Raw genomic sequence first — 24,430 nt, 5'->3', positions numbered from 1 at the left:
ATGGTCGGCGAAACCCTCCACGACACTGAAGCTAAAGGCATCTTCAAAGACAACACGCCACGGGCCAAGCAAGTGGAAACACAGATAAACAAATGGGACTACCTTAAACTAGAAGGTTCTGCACCTCATAAGAAACAGTGACCAGAATACCAAGACCATCTACAGAATGGGAAAAGATATTCACCCATACCCTTCTGATAAGGGGTCAGTATCAAGGATACACAAGGCCCTGGTTCAACTCTACAAGATATTTAGTTCTAAGTATGGGGAGTGACAGGTGGGGTGAGTGGCTGGGGGTGGGGGGTGCTCCCTGGACAACACCCACCCCCTGTCCCGGCAACAATGCTATCAGGAAAAGAAATAATGAAAAGTGAGTCAAAGGGACTGATTTAACAGACCTCAGAATTCTCCTTACAAATCCCCCCCCCCCACGCCAATGATAACGACATAAGATTCTTCCTCTTTTGTTGAGATTCTGAAAGTACTTGATACCTTTCCCCAGAATGCAGAGATTTGGGATTTTTGTCATTTTGGTTGCCTGTCAGGAAGCTTTCAGAAGCCTCATTCTCACAGGTAATTCTCAGGCTCCTGAGTGCTGTGAAGCCGATGACTCATCTAACTCTTAAGGGATCAGTTAACATCCATCAGCAGAAAAAAAGCTAATTGCACTGGTACACTAGGAAAAAAAAAAGGCTAACTGTTTGGGGATTTCCTCTCTGGTTATGCCCCAGGAAAAAGCAAAAGGAGCCCAAACTTCCAAACTTCAGCTGCAGGAGAAGATGCTGGGGCATTGGTCCTTCATAACCTGGGCTGGGCGCAGGGGGCAGGAGAGGCAGCTCCACCCCATGCCTTCCACCCTGGAGGGACTCTTCCTGGGCACCCCAGGGGGCTGGAGCCAGCAGGGCTTGGCTCTGGGGGCCCACAGCAGTCAAAGTCAACAGTTTCCTGGGCACGGTGAGTGGTCACCCCCACGCCCCTGCGTCTGAGCCCTCTGCTCAGGATGGAGCCAGGGAGGCCCCTGGGCAGCTGGGCCTGGGCTCCTGCTGGCAGCTGAGAGGACTTTGTGCCCGCAGACAGAGGGGCCAGTCAAGGTCCCGGCAGTGCTGACCCCGGGTCTCTGCTTCCGACTCCTGAGGTTCGAACGCTTCCGGCTGTGGGGTCACAGGCGACAGCCAATCACCCGGAACCCGGCTCAGAGCCGAGCTCTGGGGGTCCTGCTCGGCGGGGACCCCTTGCCCCGAGAGTGGCCAAATGCAGGGCAGAGGCAGCGAGCAGGGCCTCCACCTGCAGACTCGGCGGCCCCATTTTCCAAGGCTGCCGCTGGCCCTCTGCATGGCCGACCCTCCACTGGGCTTGCAGTAGCCCTGGACAGCGGCGCCAGCGTGGGCCCAGCTCTGAAGGACACCGGGGCCAGTGCTTAAGTCAAGCGGAGGGAAGAGTGGCCGTCTCGGTGGGCTCAGGACCGTGGCCACAAGGGCCAGGGTCAGCTCTAACTCTGGACACACCACGGCCGAATTAGCGCCAAGGGCGGGGCTATTCTGCCGTTAATGTAGCAGTCCTGGCTGTCACCACCCTGCACGGCCGAACAGGAAACGGGCAGAAGTCTCACGGGGAGCGGCACGGGGCACCCGCCCGCGATGGCACACAGGAGCCAGGGCCCCACAGACAGAGCAGAGGGACGCAGGCCACACACGCTGCTGAGCCCGTTGGCCACTGACCTAGGGCTGAGTCACCAAGCGATCGAGCTCTCTGAGGCCCGGTGCCGGCGGGGGTGACGCAGGGGCAAAGCAAGGCAGGAGACGTGCAGCAGTGACCAGCAGGGACAGGGACGAGGCTGGAGGCTCCGTTACGGGCTGACCCATGGCAGGACCGGATGGACTGAGGGCGCCGTGGGCACGGCCGGCGGCTCCCAGACAAGCATGAAGAGAAGGTTCCCGCCAAGGGGGCAGAGGGCCTGTGGCAAGCGGACTGTTCTGGAACAATCTTCAGCAGCAGAGTGGAGCAGAGACCAGGCCTCAGGCAGAGCAGGAGTCTCGGAGAGGACCAGGATGACCAGGATGACGGAAGCTGAGGGCAGAGGGTGGGGCTGGAGAGACGCGACCCCCCCAGGAGCCGCGGGGGAAAGAGAGGGAACTGGGTGGACAGTGGGCAGTGGCCAGCACCAGTGGGTCTGTGGCAGTCGGGACAGTGGATCCAACTGCCCAGGGTCAGGGCCACCTGGTTCTGGGAGACCCGCGGCCAGCGCCTCCCACCCACACGTGCGCGTGAGGCCCCTGGGGGCCACACGCAGTCGCTAATGCTGCACCATTCTCCCGCACCCGTGGCCACCCCCACAAGGGACACGCCTGCCCCCATCACTTCACGCCTGGGAATCTCTGGTCTCCCCCCCCCCACCCCAAGCAAGTTTCCCCAGGCAAGTGTGCATGAGTGCCAGCACCGCGGTGAGCACTGTGGTCCCCGGGCCACCAATCCGGGGACTGAGACGCAGAGATGACGCCACTGGGGCCCCGGAGAACCCCCCGGCAGCCACTGCTCCTGACCCAGAAAACGAACGCGCCCGGGAGCCAGGCTCAGCCACTCAGCCACCGACGCCCCCGGGCCGGCCCGAGGGACGCTTTAAGCTTTCCCTTTAAATTAGCCGGGGGTGGGCAAGGGCTGCCACCGCATGCCAGGCTGAGAGCGGCAAGGCCTGGGTATTTATAGGAGCGGCGGCAAGAGGTGTTACTAGGAGCCGGCGTCACGCCAGCTGCCGGCACCACCCGGGCCCGGCAAGCTCACTCGCTGCTCGAGCCCCGTGCTCGGAAAGACGGGGAAGGAGACACACGCTCGCTCTTGGAGCAAGTCGGGTGTTTCAGAGACACGCTGCCTCCCGCCAGCCCCTCAGACCATCCGTCAGCCAGGGTCCGAGAAGACTGGCGCCTCTGTGGGCTTCCACAGGCCCCTGGCATGGAACATCCCACGGGCCCGCCTGTGTGTTGAATCAGAAATGGGTGCAGGCCAGCGGGGAGGGACACCGCATGATGCTGGGAGCCCGTGTCCCCATCACGGGACAGGACGGGGCAGGGGTGGGGGTGGCGAGGCTGGTTACCCGCTCTCCGTGCACACCGGGAGATTCGAGGGTCTCCACGTCCCCCATCTCTCCCGCTGTGAGGAATCTGCACTCGGCTCCCAACAACACCCGTGAGGCTGCAGGCGGCAGCGACGGACCCTGAGCCCAAGCCAGGGGGCACCCCAGGGCCTGACCCGACACAGGCGCTGGGTCTGGAGGGGGCGGGAGCCAGGGAAGCCACTCAGCCTGGCGCGGATATGTGGACACCTCTGGACAACCTGGGTTGGCACCAGGGGGGACCCCCACGCCTCCACGCAGTCCCCGCCCCTCTCTCAGGCACAAAGACAAGACCCCCACTGGCGCCTTCACCCTGGTCAGGGATGGGGGGGTGGCGGAAGCAGGAGCGAGCATGGGGGGGACCCCAAAGCCCGTGACCGTGGGGGATGGGGCCCCACACCCCCGGCAGGAAGCCCGGCCCCCGGGCCCCGGAACGGCGGGGCAGGAAGGTCGTGATGAGAGAGAGGCCTGAAGCTTCCAGAAGCTTCCAGACACCCCAGCCTCAGGCGCACCTTGGCAGGAGCACAGAGCTGAGGCCACAGCGGTGACAGCAAGTCGCTGGCAAGACACCTGCCCGGCGGAGTGTCACCTGCTGAGGGGCCCTGGGGGAGACTCGTGTGGCAGAGGGCGGAGAGGGGCTGTCTCAGAGGCAGGAGGGTAGACGGTGTTCGGGGCGTGAGAACCCCAGCGATGCAGGCCATGGGTCAGAACTGACCCCCCCCCCCATGAGTCTCAACACTGACCTCTGCACCCGCGGCCTGATCCCCGTGCCAGCCTGGACGGTGGCAGGGTGACCTCACGCCCCAGCTGCCCAGGTGGCAGGCCAGCTGCGTGCCCCAGGCTGGGTCCCACAGTGGGTGTCCACACGCAGCGGGTCTCAGAGGCCAGCAGGACAGATGGGGCTGGACGCAGCCCACAGAGTCATTTCCTTAACGAGCACCCGACTGGATCACCCTGTATGACACGGGCGGGCAGCAGGGCGGTAAACTGGCTTTAGCAGATGCCCATTCCGGGCCTGATGGGAATTCAGTAATTACAGGTACCCAGGGGTGCTCTTTGCCCAGGCAGAAGGCTCCCGCCTCAGCCCTCAGGGTAGCGCAGAGCCTCCGGGGCCTGGCCTGCCCTCAGCTCTCCACAGTGACCCACTGCCTGAGCCTGAACTGGCCCTGGGCATCAGGGGCGAGATCTAGCTCTCCTGGTTCCGTGCGGGGGTGGGGGGGTGGTGGGAAACGGTCTCTCTCTAGCGCTAGCCCGGCAGGACGGACCCACAGATGGTCGGGATGGACAGTCTGGGCTCATCTGGTGACTCTGCAGGGAGGAGAGGGCTCAAGGCACAAGGAGAGTGACCCCAAGGAGGACGAGTCCCTGTCTGAGCCCTGGGACTCCCACACCCATGTTGAGGCTCAGAGACCCCCGTTCTTCGGACCGGCAGCACCTCCCGGGCCAGGTTTTCGGGGTGTGCTGGGGCTTCCCCTGCGCAGTAGGAGAGGAAGGCTCCATACCCGGGAACCAGCCTGCTGGCCGCTGACTCCCGTAACATCTTTTTTTCAGTAATATTATAATCTGGCGATAAGAAAAATGGAGCCGTTGGATTTAAAGCATAAAACGGGCCATTAGACGGGCTTGGGGATGTTTTCAGAAGGGCAGAGAGTGACAGAGAGCCGCAATTTCGTCTCTCTGAAATGCCGGAATCTGCCTGGGATTAATGGTTCTCTAAATCAATAGGATTTGATGTTCAGAAATTGCTAGTGGTTCCCCGCGAGTATGAGCTTGTGCACGACCACCCCTGAGATTTTGCTGAAATCCGGGGCATTTCCTGTGGAATTCTCCCAAGACGGGGACCAGTGATGGGGCTGACGTCATTGCCAACACCAAGGGGCCCCGCTGGGAGTCTGCTGGGAGCGGGGGCCGGCGGGCGCGTCGTTTTCTTTGGAGAAAGACCCTGGGTCTAGAGCCCGTCCTCACACCTGTCTTTCTGCACCGACACCCGAGCCCGGGCATGTGGCGGCCACAGGGCACCACACCTGCAGGACACCCCCAATGTCGCCTGGACACGGCCCGGCTGGGCCACAGCATCACTGCTGGCCAGGGCAGCCCTGGCCGATGCCACTCTGGGCATCGATCTCTACCCAGTAAGAAGATGCAGCACAACACAAGACACGCACAACTGCTTGGCTTTCTCGGACTCAGAGACGCTGCGAGGAAGGGAGCTTCCTGCAGGCTCTGGACACGGTCCCCACACGCACCACACACCACACACGCACATGTACACATACACACACACGCACACATGCAACAACACACACTCATACTCACACACACACACTCGCACACTTGCACACACCACACTCACATAGGCGCACACACACGCACACACCACTCGTCTATGATTCACACACATGCACTCACATACACACACGCACGCACACACATACACACGTGCACCCACACACATGAACCCATGCACACTCACACACATGCGGCATACACGCTCACACACGTACACATGCAACACCACACACACACACCACACACGTACTCACACATACACACACACTCGCACACACCACACACTCACATATGCACACACACGCACACACCACTCACTTGCCTCTACGTTCACACACATACACTCACATATACACACACTCGCACACACATGCACTCGCCTACACGCACACACACATACACACATGTACCCGCACACATCCACCCATGCACACTCACACACATGCGCATACGCACTCACACAAGCACACTCACAGACACATACACGTGCATAGACACATATGCACACACGCGCACACACACACACACACACACACACTCTCTCTCTCTCTCTCTCTCTCTCTCTCTCGTCTGGCCCCTTCCTGCCCCACGCATAGCCCGATGTCTGGTCAGAAATGCCACCTGGTGCATTTCTCATTTCCATAAACATTCTGCCCACTGGTCCAGGATGCCCACTCCCAGCCCCTCCGAGGGGCTCTGCACGGAACGGGCCCTCTGACAGAGTTCAGTAGCACACACAGCTCAGACCCACTCCGGCCTTTCAAGAATAAGAACTGCCCGAGCCCGCCGCGGGTCCCGTCACACGCCACGCGGAGTGAGGGTGGGGCGGGGCGGGGCGGGGCTCCTCCTGGACGAGGGCCGAGCACTAACTCCCGCCCTCTCTCCGCTTTCCAGCGTGGAACTGGATTTCAAGCAGCAAGAGGACAAGCTGCAGCCGGTTCTGAGGAAGCTGCATCCCTTTGAGGAAACTCAGGTCGCACCTTTGCCTTACTCGCCGGAGTCTTACTCCGCGACTCCCAAGCAAAAATCCAAAACGGAATCCAAAAAGCACGGAAGATGGAAACTCTGGTTCCTCTGAAGCTCGGGGGGGTTCCGGAGCCTTGAGCTGGTCGCGACGCCCACGGAGCGAAGGAGACCCTCCTCCTCGCCCAGGAGGATGGGGCGAACTGGCTGTCCCACGGCCCCCTACCAAAAAGGCCTTCGTACTAGCGAGCGGGAACAGGAGCGAGGGCCGGGAAGGGGGTGGGGGTGGGGGGCGCCCTGCCGGCTGTTCCGCGCCGTCCACAGACACTCCCCCCCCCCCCACGGGAACGGACGTCCGCAGTCGGAGATGCTCCACTGACGTCCGGGCCCCGTGTCCCGCCGGTGAGCCCGTTGGCTCCAGAAAACAGGCGGTGGGTGGGTGGACATGGCGGGAATTCCTCATTCTTTTCCAGCCTTGATTCTTTATTTATTTATTTATTTTGTAACCAGAAGAAAAAAAAAAAACAACAACAAAAAAGCAAGCCTTACGTTTGCAAGGGACTTCCTTTCTAAGTTTCAGTTTGCAAATGAGCGGGGACGTGAGTGCGGTTTTCAGCACATCCAATTCCGGAGAAAGCACAATTTTTCCCAGTGGCCGGAGACCATGATGAATCTCTCAAAACATGACAGTTGTATGTACTTGCCTTCGAGTGCAGCAGTGCTAAGCCACGTGGCCAGGCCACGGCGCCACGGCCCGCCCACACCTCACCCCCTGGCCCCCACCCACTCCAGCCCCGCAGCGTGTTTCCGAGTGGCCAGTGGCCTGCAGCCCCACCCCGAGCCGGGCCATCCGTGGGGCCTGGGAGAGTGGACAGGCAGTTTCCTTAGATCTCCTTCCGTCCTCTCCGGACCCCGTCACCCTCCGGACAAGCATCGGGAAGCACAGAGGCCTGGCAAGGGCATCCCCAGGCAACAGGAAGTCCTGGATGCAGCCTGCCATGGGCCGGTGATCCCAGGGGGTCAATCTCTGACGTGTTCCACCGCCACCGCCGACCACGGGACGGCTGCCGTTGGTCTACGGCGCTCGGCTTCCGAACGCCCACACAAGCTGCCAGGCCACGGCGTGCTTAGTTTAGCTGCTACCGACAAACCCAACGTCACCTCCATGTAACCCTATCAGTGAGTTGTACTAAGTGACCTACCGAGGGGAAAGCTGTGAATCAGACGTTTTTAGGTATTTTTTTTGAAAAAAAAAAAAAAAAAAAACAGAAAAACGAAACAAAAAAAAAACAACACCAGTGACACCCAAGTTCTCTTTTGATTACACATTGCAATATAAATCTGAGTTCCTTTATTTTTTCACTCATTCCTTTCCGAGTCTCTTTTGATAGAAACCCCAGCACCTCGCTCCCAGATGAACTGTCCGTTTCTCGTTTGCTTTCTCGGTCGGAAGTAGGGACCTTCATTTCTGCCCTTTGGGGTACAACTTACACGTCGAACAGTGTGTCAACACGGAACCAACACGTGGTCTTCGCGCTTCTGCGTCCCGTCCACACCCGCCCTGCCGTTTCCTCTCTGACCCCGACCCAGCCGCTTGCCTCGATGATCAGATGCCGGAGACACGGGACTCGCCCCTGGGGGAAGGCGTCTGTTCAGATCGAGGTGTTTCTCGGCCCCCCACTCTGTCCCACCTCAAGAGCGAATCTATTTTAGTTCTCAGTGTTTTGATTCCACAAGGACCTAATGATTAGCAATCAGACGTGGACGTGGAATAAGAATGAAAATAACAGAAGGTGCCATGGTTCGGGGGTGAGCTCAAGCTGGGCACAGCGTTCCTGGACAGAGACGCAAACGCCCGCCTCCACTGAGGGGACGCTCTCCTGAGACCAGCCGTCAGGGCTCGAGCAGTGAGTGACCTCACCCAGGACGGCAGAGCGGGAGTTTTGTGCAGACTCGGGGTTCAATACACATGTTTTGTGTCTTTTATACAGTTTTTAACTGAAGTCATAAAATGTCTGCCTCAGCGAACTCTCCCCGAGTTCTGAGAAGCCCGTGCAACTCGGGGAACCCAAGGAAGGTTGCGACAGCAGCCCTGGACTCAGTGATCCGTCTCAGCCAAAAGACGTTCCCTAGTGAATCGCCACGCTGCCGTCAGAAAGCAGTCTGGCCGGACAAAGAGACAGAAACGTCCACGTTCCAGAGGAAGACTCTCGACAGAGACCAACCAACCCCCGTTTCGATGTAAAACTCTTCCGAGCAGGAACGACTGTTCTCACGACCATTTCCCAGCTCCATTGTGGTCTGTGTCTCCTACCGCGAGGAGTCTTCTCTTAGATTTCTCTAACAACTTTGCTACAAGACCAAGGCGGAAGCCCCGTGTGCCCCCCTCTGTAGACGCAGACACGGCATTACCTATAGAGACGAAATCACTATCCTTGTCACTAAGTTCTTTATTAATTTTTAAATAAAAATCAAAGGTCACCTTCTGTGTGGGTACAGAGTTTGTTTCTGGGTCCCCGGCAGTTTGGAAAACAGAAGACACCAGGACAAGTCTTGCTGAGCTTTGCAGGGGTAGGAAGAATCCTTCTGGGGGCCGTGGGGGAGACGGTGCCGCCCACAGGCTGGGCTGGGTCAGCCAGGCATCAAACCCACCCCCCTCTCCGGATTCCCAGGAAAACAGCTTACGTCGCCACCTGCCAGGCAGACCCCCCTGGGGGCCCATCTCAGTTCTCCCCCTACCCCCGTTTTTGGGTTTTAGGTCACACCTAGCAGTGCTCGAGGCTCACTCCTGGGGGGCTCTCGGGTGACTGTGTGCAGTGCCGGGGACGGAACCCTGGGGAGTGTGCATGAGGCCAGCTTCCTTCCTGCTGTCCAGGAAGACCAGCCCGGTGCCACCCAGCTCTGAGCTGGGCGGGCACGCCAGCTCTCTGGGCCTCTTCATGAGCATCTGCGAACAGGCTGTGTGTGTGTGTGTGTGTGTGTGTGTGTGTGTGTGTGTGTGTGTGTGTATGGGGAGCTGGTGGCCCCGTGGACTCCTGGAGGACTAAAGTGGAGCCACGTTAGCTCATGAAGGGAGACGGAGGAAGCCACCATCGGGTCACCCTCCAATCAAGGTCACCGGTCACCTGCGAGCCCAGACAGTGGCTGGTCACCGCTCTCAGGCGAGCCGGCAGCAGGGGCCGGTCACCAGGGCCCGCCGGCCCCAGCCCAACTGCAGACGGGAAGGACCCAGGCGTGGGAAGGCTGTTCCAAGCAGGCTTGGCTCAGGCGGGATTTCCCTTGCAGCTGAGGTTGCCAGGGTGTCTGTTGCCATGGAGACCTCAGGTGCGGCATCAGTGGCACCAGGAGCCAGCCCGGGCAGATCCTAGATGCACACCGTGGCGGGGCAGGCCTGGAGCCTCCGGGGGCCACTGCGGGCGGGCACAGAGTGGCACTGCGATGGCCACCTGCCCTCGCTGTTAGTTGGCAGCTGGGGGACAGGGCCTGTCTGCAGAGCCCTGGCCAGCTGCACTCTGGGTCTAGGAGAAGAGGGACACGGGCTGCCCGGGCACAGCACCCTCTGTCGCAGGGACAACCAGCGGGGCACGCTGCCGGAGGGGCGGGAGGGAGGTGCCGCTGACTCAGACGGGACGGCCGTTTCATGGGCCACGGTCCACTCATGTGCTGCGGGGCTGCCTTCCAGCCGGCTGAGGACACGGCACGGGACGGCAGCTGACCACGTGCGAGGGGGTTCCATCACGGAACCCTTCCAGTGCGGGCTGGATATGCCAACCCCGCAGGGTACATGGGCTCAGGCGAGACCGTCCTTGCTCTGCAGTACACCCGTTAGTGACAACCCGGATACGTCTAGGATTGGGCCGGCATAACAATCTGAGACCGGCGGGGCAGGGCGTGTCCGGGGACACAGGTTAGTGGCACGTTCATGACTCGGCACCCGCAGACAAAGGTCAGACACTCCCGTGAGAAAACCCCGTGTGTCCCACTTCCCACCGCGCACAGACTTTCACAACAGCATCGGAGAAGCAGCGGAGACGTGAAGTCCTTTAGAAGAGACGTCGCAGGACATACGGACGCCAACAACAATATACCCACGTGCACACACCGTGTCCGTTTTAAGTGGATAAAATGGAGACCGAGAGAGAGATCTGCGTGTGCAGAGGATGTTGGAATCAATCAGCTTAAGGCCTCAATTCTGTCCAGCTTCCGGAGGTCCCTGGAGGTGGGTGGACGGGCAGCAGGCGGGCAGTGGCCGGGACGTGCCCGGTGCTGCGCAGACTGGGGCCCTCTGGGAACCACACTCGGAGCCACATTTTCCCAAAGGAGCCATGGGGGGGGGGCGGGCATTCCCAGCCAGGCTCAGGCAGGGCTGAAAACAGGGCAGAGAACGGGGGTGCCCCTGGCAGGTAGAGGACGGAGACCGCCCGAGCATCAGGGAGCCATGGACACCAGGCCCTGACCTCAGACTAGCCTCCTGGGGGCACTGATCGCCCCTGTGGAAAGCAGCTCCTGAGCCTGGGGTCTTCTGGATGGTGCTGGGCGGGGGGGTCACTCTCTCACCAGCGCCCTGAGTCTGGGGGTGTCGCCCCTTCTGAACCCGATCCGGTTGGGCCCCGCCTAGAGCCAGGAGTGCGTGCCACAGGCCCAGCACTGCTGGACTCCCACTGCCCCTCTGGTCACGGCTGAGTGCCCGGCATCAAGCCCCCAAACGAGACAGGCTGATGCCACCCTGGTCTCCACACACTGACCTCCAGGCCCAGTCCCCTGGGGGGCTCTGCAGGAGGACAGTTCCCCTCTCGGCTGCACCCGCTGCCCTCACCCGCTGCAGACCCCAACATGAGCCCCCAAGCATGGGCCCAGCAGGACCGGGGGCCCTGGGGCTCACCCCATGGCCCTGCACCCCCTGACGAATGGCCGCAAAGGTCTGGGCCCCCTGACGGATGGCCACGGAAGGTCTGGGCCCCCTGACGGGTCTGGGCCAGGGAGAGGCAGACAAGCTGGCGTTCCGGAAGGATGCAGAAGGCCCAGCCCGGGAATTGTCCTTGTCCTTAGCAGGACCTAAAGCCCCAAGTGCCGGCCTCTGGCTGGGAGCCCCAAGCCCAGGAAGGAGCCGCAACTCAGGCTGTCCTCCAGGAGGGCATCCGATGATGGGGGTACTGCCCTGACTCTGGCTTCCTGCAACTCCTGTGGGCCACACCTGTCCCGGGGCCCAGAGGCAGAGGCATCCGCATGCACGGCTGAGAAAGCAGGAAGGTCTCAAGGTGGGGGCAGGGCCGGACTGCACACGGAGCTTCATTGGCGTTTGAAACGTCACCCAGGAAACAGAGGAACTGAAACGAAGCCCACGTGGACCGGGAAACCGAGACCAAGAGGGGCGGGTGCGAAGGTGTCCCCAAAAGGGCTTGTCACTCGCCTCACACACAACCACACAGCCGTCCCCATGGCGTGGGGGCCAGCCACGGCCGCACACAGGGTCTCCCGCCTTCCCACAGCAGGGCAGGCACTGAGACGGCCGATCTACGGACAGCAAACACGTCCTCGGAGAACCGGCACAGACCCTCCCACCGTGACCCCTGTACTCGGGACAGGCAGAGATGCGTCAGCCCATGGGGGGGAGGGGGGGAATGACAACGGCCGTAGAGACTTATCAGAGAACGAGAACGGCCAGAAGAGACAGAAATGGACACTCGTTGCCGCAAGGGACCCCGCCACATTCGCCCCGTGCCTCGTCCACGGGACACGGGTCCGTTTTACAGAGCAGACCCGAAACACACGCCTCAACATCTTGTGGCCTTGCAAAATTCCAGGGAGATCAGAGGCACGTCAAAAGGCATCTCGGAAAGGGGCCCCGGCAGGCTGGCGAGCTCGGCGGCCTGAGACGCTCGGGAGGACTCCGCAGCCCCCGGCAAACGCCTGGACGGCAAGTCCCCGCCCGCACTTACGATGAGCTGCGAGTCCCGGCCCAGCGAGATGACCGTCCGGTTCACCGTGCGCAGCAGCTTCTCCATGATGACCTGGACGTGCCGGGCGGTCGGGCCCTGCAGGAAGACACAGCGGTCAGCCCCGAGGCTCCCGTCAGCAGGCACTGCCCCACCCGCGGGTGACACGGGATCCACTGGCCCCGAGAGCTGCGACTCAATGACAAGGCGGAACGCGATGAAATATGCCCCCTGTCAAAGGCGGGCGCCGTCACGGCGCGGGCGCAAGGCCTTTTCTTAATTATCGTCCATTAATGACAATTTGTCATATAATCACAGTAATTTAATTTAAGCCACCTTAAAAATAAAAGCAAGTCTGTTTAAATAAGGCGGTGTTGTGATCTCTGATTAGTCCACCGATTCGTCTGCTAGAGACGATTGGCCGTTCACAGCGGAAGGCAAGCCCAGGGCAGCGGGCTGACCCGGGTCACACCCACCGACTCAGGAAGAAACCGTGTCACGGAGGGAAGGTCCAACAGGTGTCTCGGCGCCCGGATTCCCCAGCTCTGGCCAGCTAGGGCAGATAGGACTACAGATTGGGGTCGGGGCCAGAGTGGGGGGAAAAGGGAACCGGGGGGGGGACAGGGGTCCCCAGAACAGAAAGCAGGAGGGGCTCGGGCCGGAGGCGGAGCCCTGGCCTGTGTGAGACCCCAGGGCTGAGCACTGGCTCCCCAGGAGAACCGAGCCCGGCACTGGAGCACATCACCAGGATCAGGGCCAGGGGCAGATGTTCCTTTCCTCAGAATGAACGCGGACGGAAAAACAAAAGCAGACGCAGGGAATCCGCCTCCGCTGGCTCGCTGCCAACCTGGACACCAGACCCTTTGCCCAGGTGAAGCCCGAGACCGAGAGGCGCCTGGGTGAGAGTCCCTGGAAATGCAGAGAAGCACGTGGGACGGGAGAGCCCAGTGCTGGTGGGATGTGCACAGCCAGGGCATCGCTCCCCAGAGAGGACCACTCCCCGGGGCGGGAACAAAGGGCCCTGGCATGGCAAAGCCGGGAGCAGGGGAGAGGCGGGGAGCAGGGGAGAGCAGGAGTAGGGGAGAGGCGGGGAGCAGGGAAGAGGCAGGGAGGGGGGAGAGGCAGGAGCAGGGGCAAGGCAAGAGCAGGGGCGAGGCAGGGAGGGGGAGAGGCAGAAGCAGAGGAGAGGCTGGGAGCGGGGGAGAGGCAGGGAGCAGCAGAGAGGCACGGAGCTGGGGAGAGGCAGGAGCAGGGGAGAGGCAGGAGTAGGGGAGAGGCAGGAGCAGGGGAGAGGCAGGAGCGGGGGAGAGGCAGGAAGCGGGGGAGAGGCAGGGAGCAGCAGAGAGGCACGGAGCGGGGGAGAGGCAGGAGCAGGGGAGAGGCAGGAGCAGGGGAGAGGCAGGAGTAGGGAAGAGGCAGGGAGCAGGGGAGAGGCAGAAGCAGGGGAGAGGCAGGGAGGGGGGAGGCAGGGAGCAGGGGAGAGGCAGGAGCAGGGGAGAGGCAGGAGCAGGGGAGAGGCAGGGAGCAGGGGAGAGGCGGGAGCAGGGGAGTCTCCAGAGCAGGGCAGCGGGCGGGCGGTGCACTCACCACGTCCTTCCGGTACAGCACCTCCAGGATGGTGCTGAGCAGCTGGCAACAGGCCTCCAGGTCTTCCTGCCGCTCCAGGTGGTACTTGAGCTGGTCGGTCATCACGGGCAGCAGGATCTCTCTGCAGTCTGCGGGGACGGGGGCATCAGCAGGGCGCCCCCCCCCCCCGTGCCCACTCGCTGCCCCCCAAGCACCGACACGGCCCCGACACGGAGAGCCCTGGGAGGGCCGGGGGGAGGGGCGGGAGGAAACACCCCACCCTAGTGTGACTGAGACACACGCACACATGACACATGGGGACACACGCGGGCAGAGACACATGCACACACGGACACATGGGCACACGGGCACAGGGGCACAGGCACACACAAGCACACGGGCACACAGGGATGCACACATGAGCACAAGGGCATGGACAAACACAGGGCAACACACAGGCACAGACACACACTAAGGGGCACACGCACATACGCAAAGACGCACATACACACACGAGTGCACACACAGAGGCACACTCATGCACAGACACACAGGCACACACAGGAATACACACACACAAACACGCACGCACAGACGGGCACACGTGCCCAGGAGTCCCCAGCGATTCTGACCCTGTGCCGAGGCACCGGGGACACAGGCAGGGCCACTGGCCCCCAAGCCCGGGCTCCACCTCTCCCTGGGACCTGCCTCCATGCGGCCCCTCCATGGCCTTGCACAGGCCCCTCCCCTGGCGTGGACAGCGTGGCCCTGGCCCAGGCGAAGAGCATTGCTGCTAGAGGACACCGTGCCGGCAGGCCCAGAATGGGTGGACAGCGGGTGGGCAGGGGACCCACGTGACAAGAAAGGCCTGACGAGCAAGGCCTCCTCCCAGCCAACAAGCGACCCTGAGAGGAAGGGGAGGGCACGGGCCATGGCCGGACGGAAGCCCAGTGCAGGGCGAGACTCTGCATCTCCAGGGAAGCCTTCGGCTGAGCACGCTGCTCCCAGGGTGGGCTCCGGGACGCCCCCTGCTGGCAGTGCCACTCGTGACCCCCTGCAGTGTCCTCGGCAGCCGCTGAGGGATGACCCTTTGGCAGAGCGGCATCCGGCAACCCCAGGGCATCCCCATGGGCCTGGTCTCTGCGCCCCCAGCCGTGCCAGCCCCCAGCGGCCAGCAGCTGAGATGCCCGAGTGCCCTCGTGCTCTTGGCGACTGATCGGACTCGAAGTCACTTAAAAAACCTGAATGTGGGAAACGGCCGGGGATTCAGAGGCAGGGGCCCTGCCCTGGCCTGCGCGTCAAACCCCCTTCCCACGGCGCACCCCACCCCGGGGTCTGGGTGAAAATGGGCCTGGGGGCGGGGCCCCGGAGTGGGGCTGAGCCCGGTGCAGAGTGACGACAGGCGGGGAGAGGGGCCACCCCAGCAGGAGCAAGGCCCGGTGACGTGGCAGACAGAGACAGGCCACGATAGATGCAGCTTCTTCCCACACCCCGGGGACAGTTCCCCCGGCCGTGCCTCTGCCCCCCTGAGACGCCCCTCCTGCACGTGTGACTGCGCGGGGACTATGCCCCTGAACCTGGCCGGAGAGCAAGAAGGGGCGGCTTAAGGCCTGACCGGGCCTCTGCCCGGGGAGCCTACAGACACCCCCCAGTCCGGCCAGCGACCTCAGAGGCACCGCACAACCCCCAACAAGCCAGAACACAGAGCACGAAGCCCTGGTCTCACAGAGCCCAACACTGGCGACACCAGCCGGGTGCCAGGAAGGGGACTTGGGCAAATCCACCTATGGACCCAGGCTCCTGCAGTGACACACGCACTTACAGGTGCACACACGCACACATGTCCACACACACGTGCACATGCACACACGTGTACATATCACACACACACACTCATAAAACACGCTCACACGTGCACCCTCATGAAACACGCACACACACACACACACACACACACACACACACCGCGCGTCAGTGACAACAGGCAGCAATCAGCCGGCAGCTGTTCCCCCTCGGCTGTGGACTCGGGCCCGGGAACGGGCACAGAGACGAACATCAATCTTGGCAAAGGAGACGCGGCCGCCACCTCCGCTCACGCAGACCCGTCTCAGTCCCGTCACGGCTCTCGGGGAAGTGGGTGCAGATCTGAGAATGCATTTGTCCATCGAGAACATCCATTTTATGAACACTGAGTAATGTGCGTCTTAATTTTCAGTTTGGTCTCATTAAACAAATGATCCATAAAGTGCATTTAATAACCTTGGGCCGGTGACAGCGCTGAAATCCAGATTAGCGCTTTTAATGAGAATTCGACAGTGAGAGCCGTGGAAGTGGGGGCGTGCTATTCATCATTCAGAGACACTCAACTTCTTCCTGGCCCTCCGGGAGCCCCGGGGACCACAGCACGGTCTCTGTGCGAATCATTTTCCGTCCACACAAGCCAACGGCCCAGAAGCCCGCGAGGCAGCACCAGGGCGGGAGGGGCAGGGGTCAGGCCCGTCGTCCCCCACACCGCAGACGAGGGCACCTGCCCCCGGCCTGCGGCTGCATGGGGCAGGGTGGTTCCGCGGACAGACAGAGCCTCCCGGCCACGTGACCCCTTTCATGCACAGCCGTGCAACACGGATGCTCCCACGTGCAAACTGTGCACACGTGTCTCTGAGGCCGAGGAAATCTCTCTGGGACTCGGACTCTCCACAGTCACAGGGCGGGAAGGAAAGCGAGGCTGTGGGAGGGACACACAGCCCACCCGGGGGGTCTCTTCTCCCATCCAGAAGCTTCCGGAAGGCAAATGCTCTGGGGCAAGATGGTCCGCCCTGCTCGGCTCAGGGCCTAAATGACTGAACAGAGGCCGAGCACGCTAAGCTTTCGGATCAGCCGTGACCAATGTCGCGGAATTTCAATCGAGGACGTAAAGTGACATGCGTGGTGCCCTGTCAGTACAGTATGGTGAAGCACCGAGCCTTCGAGACAAAGGGAGGGAGGGAGAGAAGAGAGAGAAGAGCGAGACGATGGGAGAGAGAAGAGAGAGAGGGAGGGAGGGAAGGAGATGGGGAGGGAGTGAGAGAGAGAGGGAGGGCAAGAGGGAGGGAGGGAGAGGAAGGGAGGGCGAGAGAGGGAGGGAGAGAGGGAAAGAGAGAAAGAGTGAGAGAGAGGGAGGGAAGGAGGGAGAGAGAAAGGGAGGGTGAGAGAGAGGGAAGGAGAGGGAGGGAGAGCGAGAGAGGAGAGAAGAGAGAGAGGGAGTGAGGGAGAGGGGGAGGGAGGAGAGAGAGGGAGGGCAAGAGAAAGGGAAGGAGAGAAAGGGAGAGAGGGAGAGAGAGGGAGGGAGAGAGGGAGGAGGGAGAGAAGAGTGAGAGAGGGAGGGAGGGAGGGAGGAGGGAGGAAAGAGAGAAGGAGGGAGATGAATGGAGAGAGAGGGAGGGAAGGCAAGAGAGGGAGGGAGGGAGGGAGGGAAGGAAGGAGGGAGGGAGGGGGAGGGGGGAAGAGAGAGGGAGGGAGAGGGATGGAGAGAGAGGGAGGGAGGGAGGGAGGGAGGAAGAGATGGAGGAGAGAGGAGAGAGAAGAGAGAGAGGGAGAGAGAGGGAGAAGGAGAGAGAGGGAGGGAGGGAGGGAGAGAGAGAGGGGGACGGAGAGAGAGAGGGAGGGGGAGAGAGAGGGAGAGGGAGCGGCAGAATGCCCCTGGGAGGGTAGTAGGCGCCGTTGTTGGAACACTGCAGGCGCCTGAAACCCAATCAGGAAGAACTTTGCAATTCCCCACTGGGAATGCAGAAAAATTAAGGAGGAAAAAGAAGGTGACAGACCAATAGGAAGGATCGTGAGACTGGAGAGCAACGCGGGACAGACTGCAGAACTGGGCGTGGGCGCTGGCCAGAGACATCCCGGTGGGCCTGAATCTGACGACGGGTCCTGACAAAGCGGAGGGCGGTCAGTGCAGGGACCAGCGGCCAGGGCTGGTGCCATGAGCACGGGGATAAATGAGCGTCACCGAGAGAAGGAAGCGAGGGGGTCCAAGCAGCGTCTGGCACAGACCGAGCCTGGCTCCAGTACTGCGCGGGGTCTCGAGCCCACCAGGAGGGACCCCCGAGCACAGCTGGCACCGCTGTCCAGGGTGGAAACAGGCCTCCCAGACTAGGGGGGCACCATCCCATCCGAGTATCTGAACCCACACACACTACTGACACTTCGCTGACAGGAAGTTATTCACTCACAGTCGCCCTGGGCCTTCTCCTATCTGCCCTGGAAGCGGGGCCTGGCTCCTGACGGGGTGCTCGTCTGCAAGACTGAACAGTTCAAGAAGGCAGGTGATGGACATATGGACCAGGACCACCCCCTGGTCAGCACCACAGCGGTGGACAGCGCCTGCCTCTGCGCTCACTTGGGCCAAGGCCTCCCTCAGGCTCCACATCCCGGGGTCCTCGTGGGTGAATGAAGAGAATTACTCTTCCCCCAGGGACACAGTTCCAAGCTGACATCTCTGAAATCTGTCAAGAAGTAAAACTTACTAAGCAAAAACCCTGCGCCGCGGTGGGCCAGCAAACGGCGATGAGACCGGAATGGCTGTAATTAAGAGACGGAAACGGGGTTCATCCTCGCAGACGCAACAAGACGTTTCTTCAGACTGTGCTGTCTTAACAGTTGGTCTCTTCAAAATCATACTTAATGAAAGATTTCGAGTGACATATAGGATGAGTACCAGAAAGGATCCAGTACCGTAGCAGATAAAGATTAATGTTTTCTCCAGGCATGCAAAGAAAACCCAGGAGAGGTTAATATTTCACCATCGGTTTTAAAAAGCAGCTTGGGGGGGTTCACCAGCCGGTAAGGTTCCTTGGCAATCATCAGCCCAGGTTATCCAATTAAAACATTCTATCTGAGTGGTACATTAAAAGATCGTGGTACTCAAGGATCCCAGTCCCGATTTTTCAATCTGCAATTATGCAGCCGAACTAGCAAAACTACCACAAAGTAATTCCGAGATGGAGTGTGGCAAGGAGAAAAATCCCCCTGCTATTATCAGAACATTCAGAAAGCGAGTTTCGTTATGGATCACACAAACATCGCTGTTCTATGAGTTAAAACAAAAGAAGCTGATTAGCGGGGTGGTTTCTAGACAAGCGAATTCTCTACCGGGGCTCTCGCACACCGCAAATATTCTCAAAGTCTGCCTGCGTATTTCCTAATAGCTCGCTCCAGCAAGCAGCGGGCCCTTTGCCCTTGGATTTCAAAGGGCTGCTCTAACTGATGGTCCCATCATTAAAAAGGAGAGATGGATTCTACTCGGTGACTGTGGAAGAATCACTCACCTTGAAAATAAGAGTGAAAAAAAAATCATTTTAACTTGCTAGGCTCCGTCTGTAAGAAGCTCTGGACTGTTCCCAAAAGGGGCCAGATGAAGTTTGACGATCTTAAGGGACATCGTCAAGGGGAGGTTGTGGCTGGCTAACTGGAGCAAACCACCACAGGCTGGACAAGGGGGAAATGGTGCCTTTCCCAAGTCTCCACTGGCCAGATTCCAACCACTGGGGAAGAAACACCCCCCAGACAAAAATCAAACAAGGGAGGGGGCCCAGAAATGGGGGTCTCCGCACAAAGGAACGAGGGGGCACACTTTATAACCAGGCTGCAAGCTTTGGTTTTCGTTCACTTACAGCCTCTCACAAAGGCCTGATGAGAGACACAACGGTCTGTCCACTGTGATTCCTACAGTCCACTGACTTGGCCACTTCCATCGGGTGTGGAGACGAAGGCCAGCCCTTCAAAGGCACACACAAGTGAATCTCGGACCCGAGCAACTTGCTGCAGAGACCGCCCTGGATTCTGCAATAGGCCGTTTCTGCTGGGCCACTCCAGACGGAGGCAGGTGCCGTCCCTCCGCCTGCCCTCTCAGACCCCTGGCAGTCGCCATTTTCTAGAAGTCAGCGACAAGCTCCAGGTACGAGTGGCGTGGCGGCAAAGGCCAGGCCTCATGGGACAGGGGAGGAGAGGAGTGGGCCCTTCTTCCCCCTGCCCTGATGGGACTCCGAGATGATGCCACATCCGGCCACCGTCTACTTAAGCTCCCACACGGCCATGATCCAGAGACACACAAACAAACCTCGGACCCGAGTAACTTGCTGCAGCGATCTCTTCAGACCCTAATTATTAAAATCTTTGAATTCCTAGAGAGCGGCTGTGCAACATTTTATCCGTAACAAGCAATACAAAACACATCGTCTGGCACCTGCCTTTTCGGCTGGTACGAGTGGAGGCGGGATTGGTCTCGAAATACCGAAGGTAACCAAAGTAGAGAAAGAAAAGTATTGTGCAAACTGTCTGCCACACAGGCTGGGGGAGATGTTGGAATGGGGGATGGGGGGGTGGATTCTGGGCATTTTGATGGTGGAAAACGGGCACTGGTGAAGGGAGGGGTGTTTGATGACTGTCTGATCGAAGCTCAAACATGAAAGCTTGGTTACTGTACCTCACGGGGAATCAATACAAATTAAATAAATAATTTTTAAAAACACCTTCAAAGGCAAAGAAAGGACCTCAGGGTCCCCAGGAGCAAGATCCTTAAGATTCTGCTCTAGAAAACAGAACTAAGATGGTCAGAACACTTGTTTGAGGGGAAACCCCCTCTTCCCGAAGCCCCATTCCACTGGGAGCTCCTGCCGGCTTGTTCAACGTTCAGGCAAAGGCCAGTAGGTGATGCTACCCATGCCAGCCTCTCTTACTCCCTTTTTTTTTAAATTAATTTATTTATTTTGCTTTTTTTTGGGTCACACCCAGTAATGCACGGGGGTTCCTCCTGGCTCTGCACTCAGGAGTTACTCCTGGCGGTGCTCAGGGGACCATATGGGGTGCTGGGAATCGAACCCGGGTCGGCCGCGTGCAAGGCAAATGCCCTCCCCGCTGTGCTATCGCTTCAGCCCCATCTTACTCCCTTTTCCACACCACCCATTTGCACCCATTCCCGGGACACGGATGGGAAGCATTTTCACAGGCGTCAATCCTAAACCTCCAAGTCCTGGTGTTTATTTTCATTTAATTACACTGAAACTGTTCATTTCTGTAATAAAACTCAAGCTCTCCTCTTTCACGGCTTCCGTCGCAGATAAGAGCTGGCACAAGCGAGGGCACCGCGACCTTTCCGCCTCCCTGTGTCTTGCTTTGGAAATCCGCTCACTCCGCACCACTAAGGAGATGCGAGCGTCGTCCTTCTGTGCAGCACGTAATCTATTTAACCAGCTTCCCGGCAGTCCGGTCACATCGAGCGAGGCGGCGTGGAGCCATCACGGCCCATTCACGGGCCTCGTGCCCAGCATGCCAAGGGGGGGCGGCCCGGTCACCTCAGCCCGGGAGCAGGAGGGGCGCATCCCGGGGGGACCCCAGACGCAGCCACAGGCATCGGGACTTCCCCAAAGCCCATCATCAGCAACAGCCTTTCATCTGCAACCACTGCTCGCCACTTGAAAAGTCCCCCCTGGGGGCTGGAGCGATAGCACAGCGGGTAGGGCATTTGCCTTGCAAGCGGCCGACCCGGGTTCGATTCCCGGCATCCCATACGGTCCCCTGAGCACCGCCAGGAGTAATTCCTGAGTGTATGAGCCAGGAGTAACCCCTGTGCATCGCCAGGTGTGATCCAAAAAAAAAAAGTCCCCTTGGAATACGCAGGGGTGGTGGCTGGAAGATGAGACTGATGGGGTGGAAGGGAGGGTGGAGGCAAGGGGGATTGCCGAGTTCTGAACCCCCGTCAGTGGCAGTGACACAGGCTGGGCCAAAGACATGCCCCTCCTTGCGGAAAGCCACATCTTCCGGGAGAACTTCACGAAGGCAGCAGGACGCCGAGAAAGGGCAGCCTGGCGCCAGCCAAGGGCCATGACAGCTGTCAGACCCCAGGGCCGTGCCTGGGTCAGAGCTCAGCCCGCCTCCAACACACCACAGGCCCACTGTCCCCCAGGACAAGAAACTTCCAGTGACAGCACGTTGGGAGCTGGAGCAATCGTGTGGCAGGCAGGACGCTGGCCTTGCACTCGCTGACCAGTGTAGGACTCCAAGCATCCCAGACCGCCCCCTGTATCCAGCCAGGAGTGATCCCTGAGCACTGCTGGTTGGGACCCAAACACCAAGAAAAGGTTAAAACTAAATGGCTCCGGTGTCCAACAATTGTGCATCCTTGGGTTTGCAGGAACTGGAAAGAAACGTTCCCAAGCACAGTCTCCTCCAGGAGGGGTTCATGGCCTTTGTTCCTGCCAAGACATGGGTGCCCCCTTCTCCCCTAAGGTCCCAGCGAAGGCCCTGGAGGAGCCGGCCACCCCTGCGGAGGACAGGAGGACCCCAGCCCCATGAGGATGGGGGTGAGCGGCAGGCCACGCAGAAGGGGCAGTCAAGTCATGGGCATCAAGGGCTACGACTCGGGACACGAAGGGCTCTGTGGGAGCGGGTGCAGGACACGGGGAGAGGCCTGGGACAAGTGCGGAATGCAGCAAAGTGAGGAAAACCATGGCCATCACATTTCACCCCAAACAAGACTCAGCTTTAAATATCTGCGCCTATGTGACTCCGGGTGTTCTGCAGAGGCCACAGCACTAAGGAGTTTTCCCAGACCCGCAGGAGCAGGGAAGGCAAAGGCGGCCGTGGGCTTCCACGAGCTGGACACGACACGCTGACCAGACGCAGACGGCTGCCAAGTTCTGCGAAGCACATTTGGGCTCTCGATCATGATCAAGCCTCTTCCGTAGATCATTCCGGAGCTACGCATGAGACGTGAGGCTCTGGGCTAATCTGCGCTCACTTAGTCCAAACTAATTTTGGATTCATGTTTTTCACACAGTCTCGTTTACTATGTCGGGTACAACTAGCTATGACAATCAAAGCCCTAACCACTACGGCAATCATCCCGGGGTATCATACATCCCAGTACTCCGAACGAAGCAAGACTGAGTATTCACAGCAGGTTGCATTCTTTGAAAACAGAATCTATGGTGGTGATCTTGATAAAAGACACACAGAACCAGAGGAAAACAGAAAGAGGGCGGGACAGAAGAGAAATACAACCGGCGGCGACCAAGGCTGAGCACCTGCCACAAATGAACTCAAGTTTCCTCGCAAGCTTTTCACTAAGTAAAGACTCAGAGCGAGTTTCACAGAGGCACATGATTGGAATAGCCTCTGTCACCACGAAGGCTTCCAGGGGATGATGCTCAGCCAGGAAGAGCCAATCCACCTTTGACCATTAGCTCCCTGAAGGCTCGGTCAGTGCTGGGAGGGGCCGTATGAGCAGGAGGGGCCGTGGTGGTGGTGGTGGTGGTAGGGGTGGTGATGGTGGAGGTGGTGATGGTGGTGATGGTGATGGGGTGTGGAGAGTGATGGTGATGGTGATGGTGGGGGTGATGGTGGTGGTGGTGACGGTGATGGTGGTGGTGGTGATGGTGGTGATGGGGTGTGGATGAGAGTGATGGTGATGGCGGGGGTGATGGCAGGGGTGGTGGTGGTGGTGATGTGGTGATGATGATGGGGTGTGGATAAGAGTGATGGTGATAATGGTGGTAATGGTGGTGGTGGTGAGGGTGGTGATGGTGATGGGGTGTGGATGAGAGTGATGGTGATAGTGATGGTGATGGTGATGGTGTGGGTGACGGTGGTGGGGGTGATGATGGCGGTGATGGTGATGGTGGTGGTGGTGATGATGGTGGTGGCAGTGATGGTGATAGTGGTGGGGGTGAAATGGGAGGAGGAGAGTTAGGGAGGTGATGGGGACAGGACAGAGTGCGGATGCTGGGGAGAGAGTGGTGGGGGTGGGATCTGAAGGGGGAACAATGTGCTGGTCATGAGGCGAGGTGCTGCCGAGGGGGTCTGAGTACTAGCAGCACGGGAGTGGGGTGGGTGACAGTGATGGTGGAGATGATGGTGTCAGCGGTGGTGTGGGAGGTCGAGGGTGTGGTGATGACGGTGATGATGCTGATGGGGTGGGAATGAACGTTGTGGTGGATGGCTGGCGACAGCGCATCAGTATCAAGAAAGAAACTCGCAGGTCTATAGCTCCACTATGAGAGAATAATAAATCCACATGCCCAAGCACAATGCCTCAACCAAACGCCTCCCTCGGTCCCCAGGGTGTCCCCATGCTCAAGGCCTCTGGAGAGGGACCAGAGCAACAGGAAAGTGGGGAGGGCATTTGCACTGCAGGTGGCCAACCGGGGTTGACTCCCCTGTACCCCATGTGGGAGTCTGAGCCCCACCAGGAGTCAGCCCCAAGCCCCGCCAGGAGTGCTTTCTGAGCACAGAGCCAGAAGTAATCCCTGAGCCCCACCGGGGGTGCCCTCTGAGCACAGAGCCAGGAGTCAGCCCTGAGCACCACCAGGTATGGCCCAAAAGCCAAACCCAAAGCAATACAAAAGGCACCCAGAGAGTGGACCTTCGCTCCAGCACGGATGGTCAGGAGGAGCGTGCCGGAGCCCCGAGCAGTGGCCTTTGTCCCGGAGCCTGAGACAGGGCCGTTGGTCTGGACAGAGCCTGCCGCAGGGCACAACGGAATCCTTCTCCAGAACATTCCCGACCTAACAGAGTTTAAACGAAGGTTCTGATAGCG

At 59.8% G+C, this 24,430-nt stretch overlaps 2 protein-coding genes across 4 annotated transcripts in view; one reads left to right on the top strand and one right to left on the bottom strand.

The window, feature by feature from the left end:
- Positions 1 to 6,483, top strand: part of INSYN2A (inhibitory synaptic factor 2A) — a 46,626-nt gene extending 40,143 nt beyond the window's left edge. The window contains exon 4 of the mRNA XM_056106673.1: positions 6,290 to 6,483. Coding sequence (XP_055962648.1) covers positions 6,290 to 6,473 — 184 coding nt within the window. The 3' untranslated portion in view covers positions 6,474 to 6,483. The remainder of the gene's footprint in view (positions 1 to 6,289) is intronic.
- DOCK1 (dedicator of cytokinesis 1) overlaps positions 1 to 24,430 on the bottom strand; it is a 306,250-nt gene that overhangs the window by 179,827 nt on the left and 101,993 nt on the right. For all 3 annotated transcript variants that reach the window (XM_056106671.1, XM_056106670.1, XM_056106672.1), the window contains exons 26-27: positions 13,882 to 14,009; positions 12,298 to 12,393 (exon numbers count right to left, since the gene is read on the bottom strand). In XM_056106671.1, the coding sequence (XP_055962646.1) occupies positions 12,298 to 12,393; positions 13,882 to 14,009 (224 nt within the window). The remainder of the gene's footprint in view (positions 1 to 12,297; positions 12,394 to 13,881; positions 14,010 to 24,430) is intronic.

This window comes from Sorex fumeus, unplaced genomic scaffold (assembly GCF_029834395.1).
Source record: "Sorex fumeus unplaced genomic scaffold, SorFum_2.1 ptg000142l, whole genome shotgun sequence".
In the NCBI taxonomy this organism is placed as follows: Eukaryota; Metazoa; Chordata; class Mammalia; order Eulipotyphla; family Soricidae; genus Sorex; species Sorex fumeus.
Note: the sequence above shows the minus strand (reverse complement) of the source record. Positions and strands in the feature narration are given on the sequence as shown.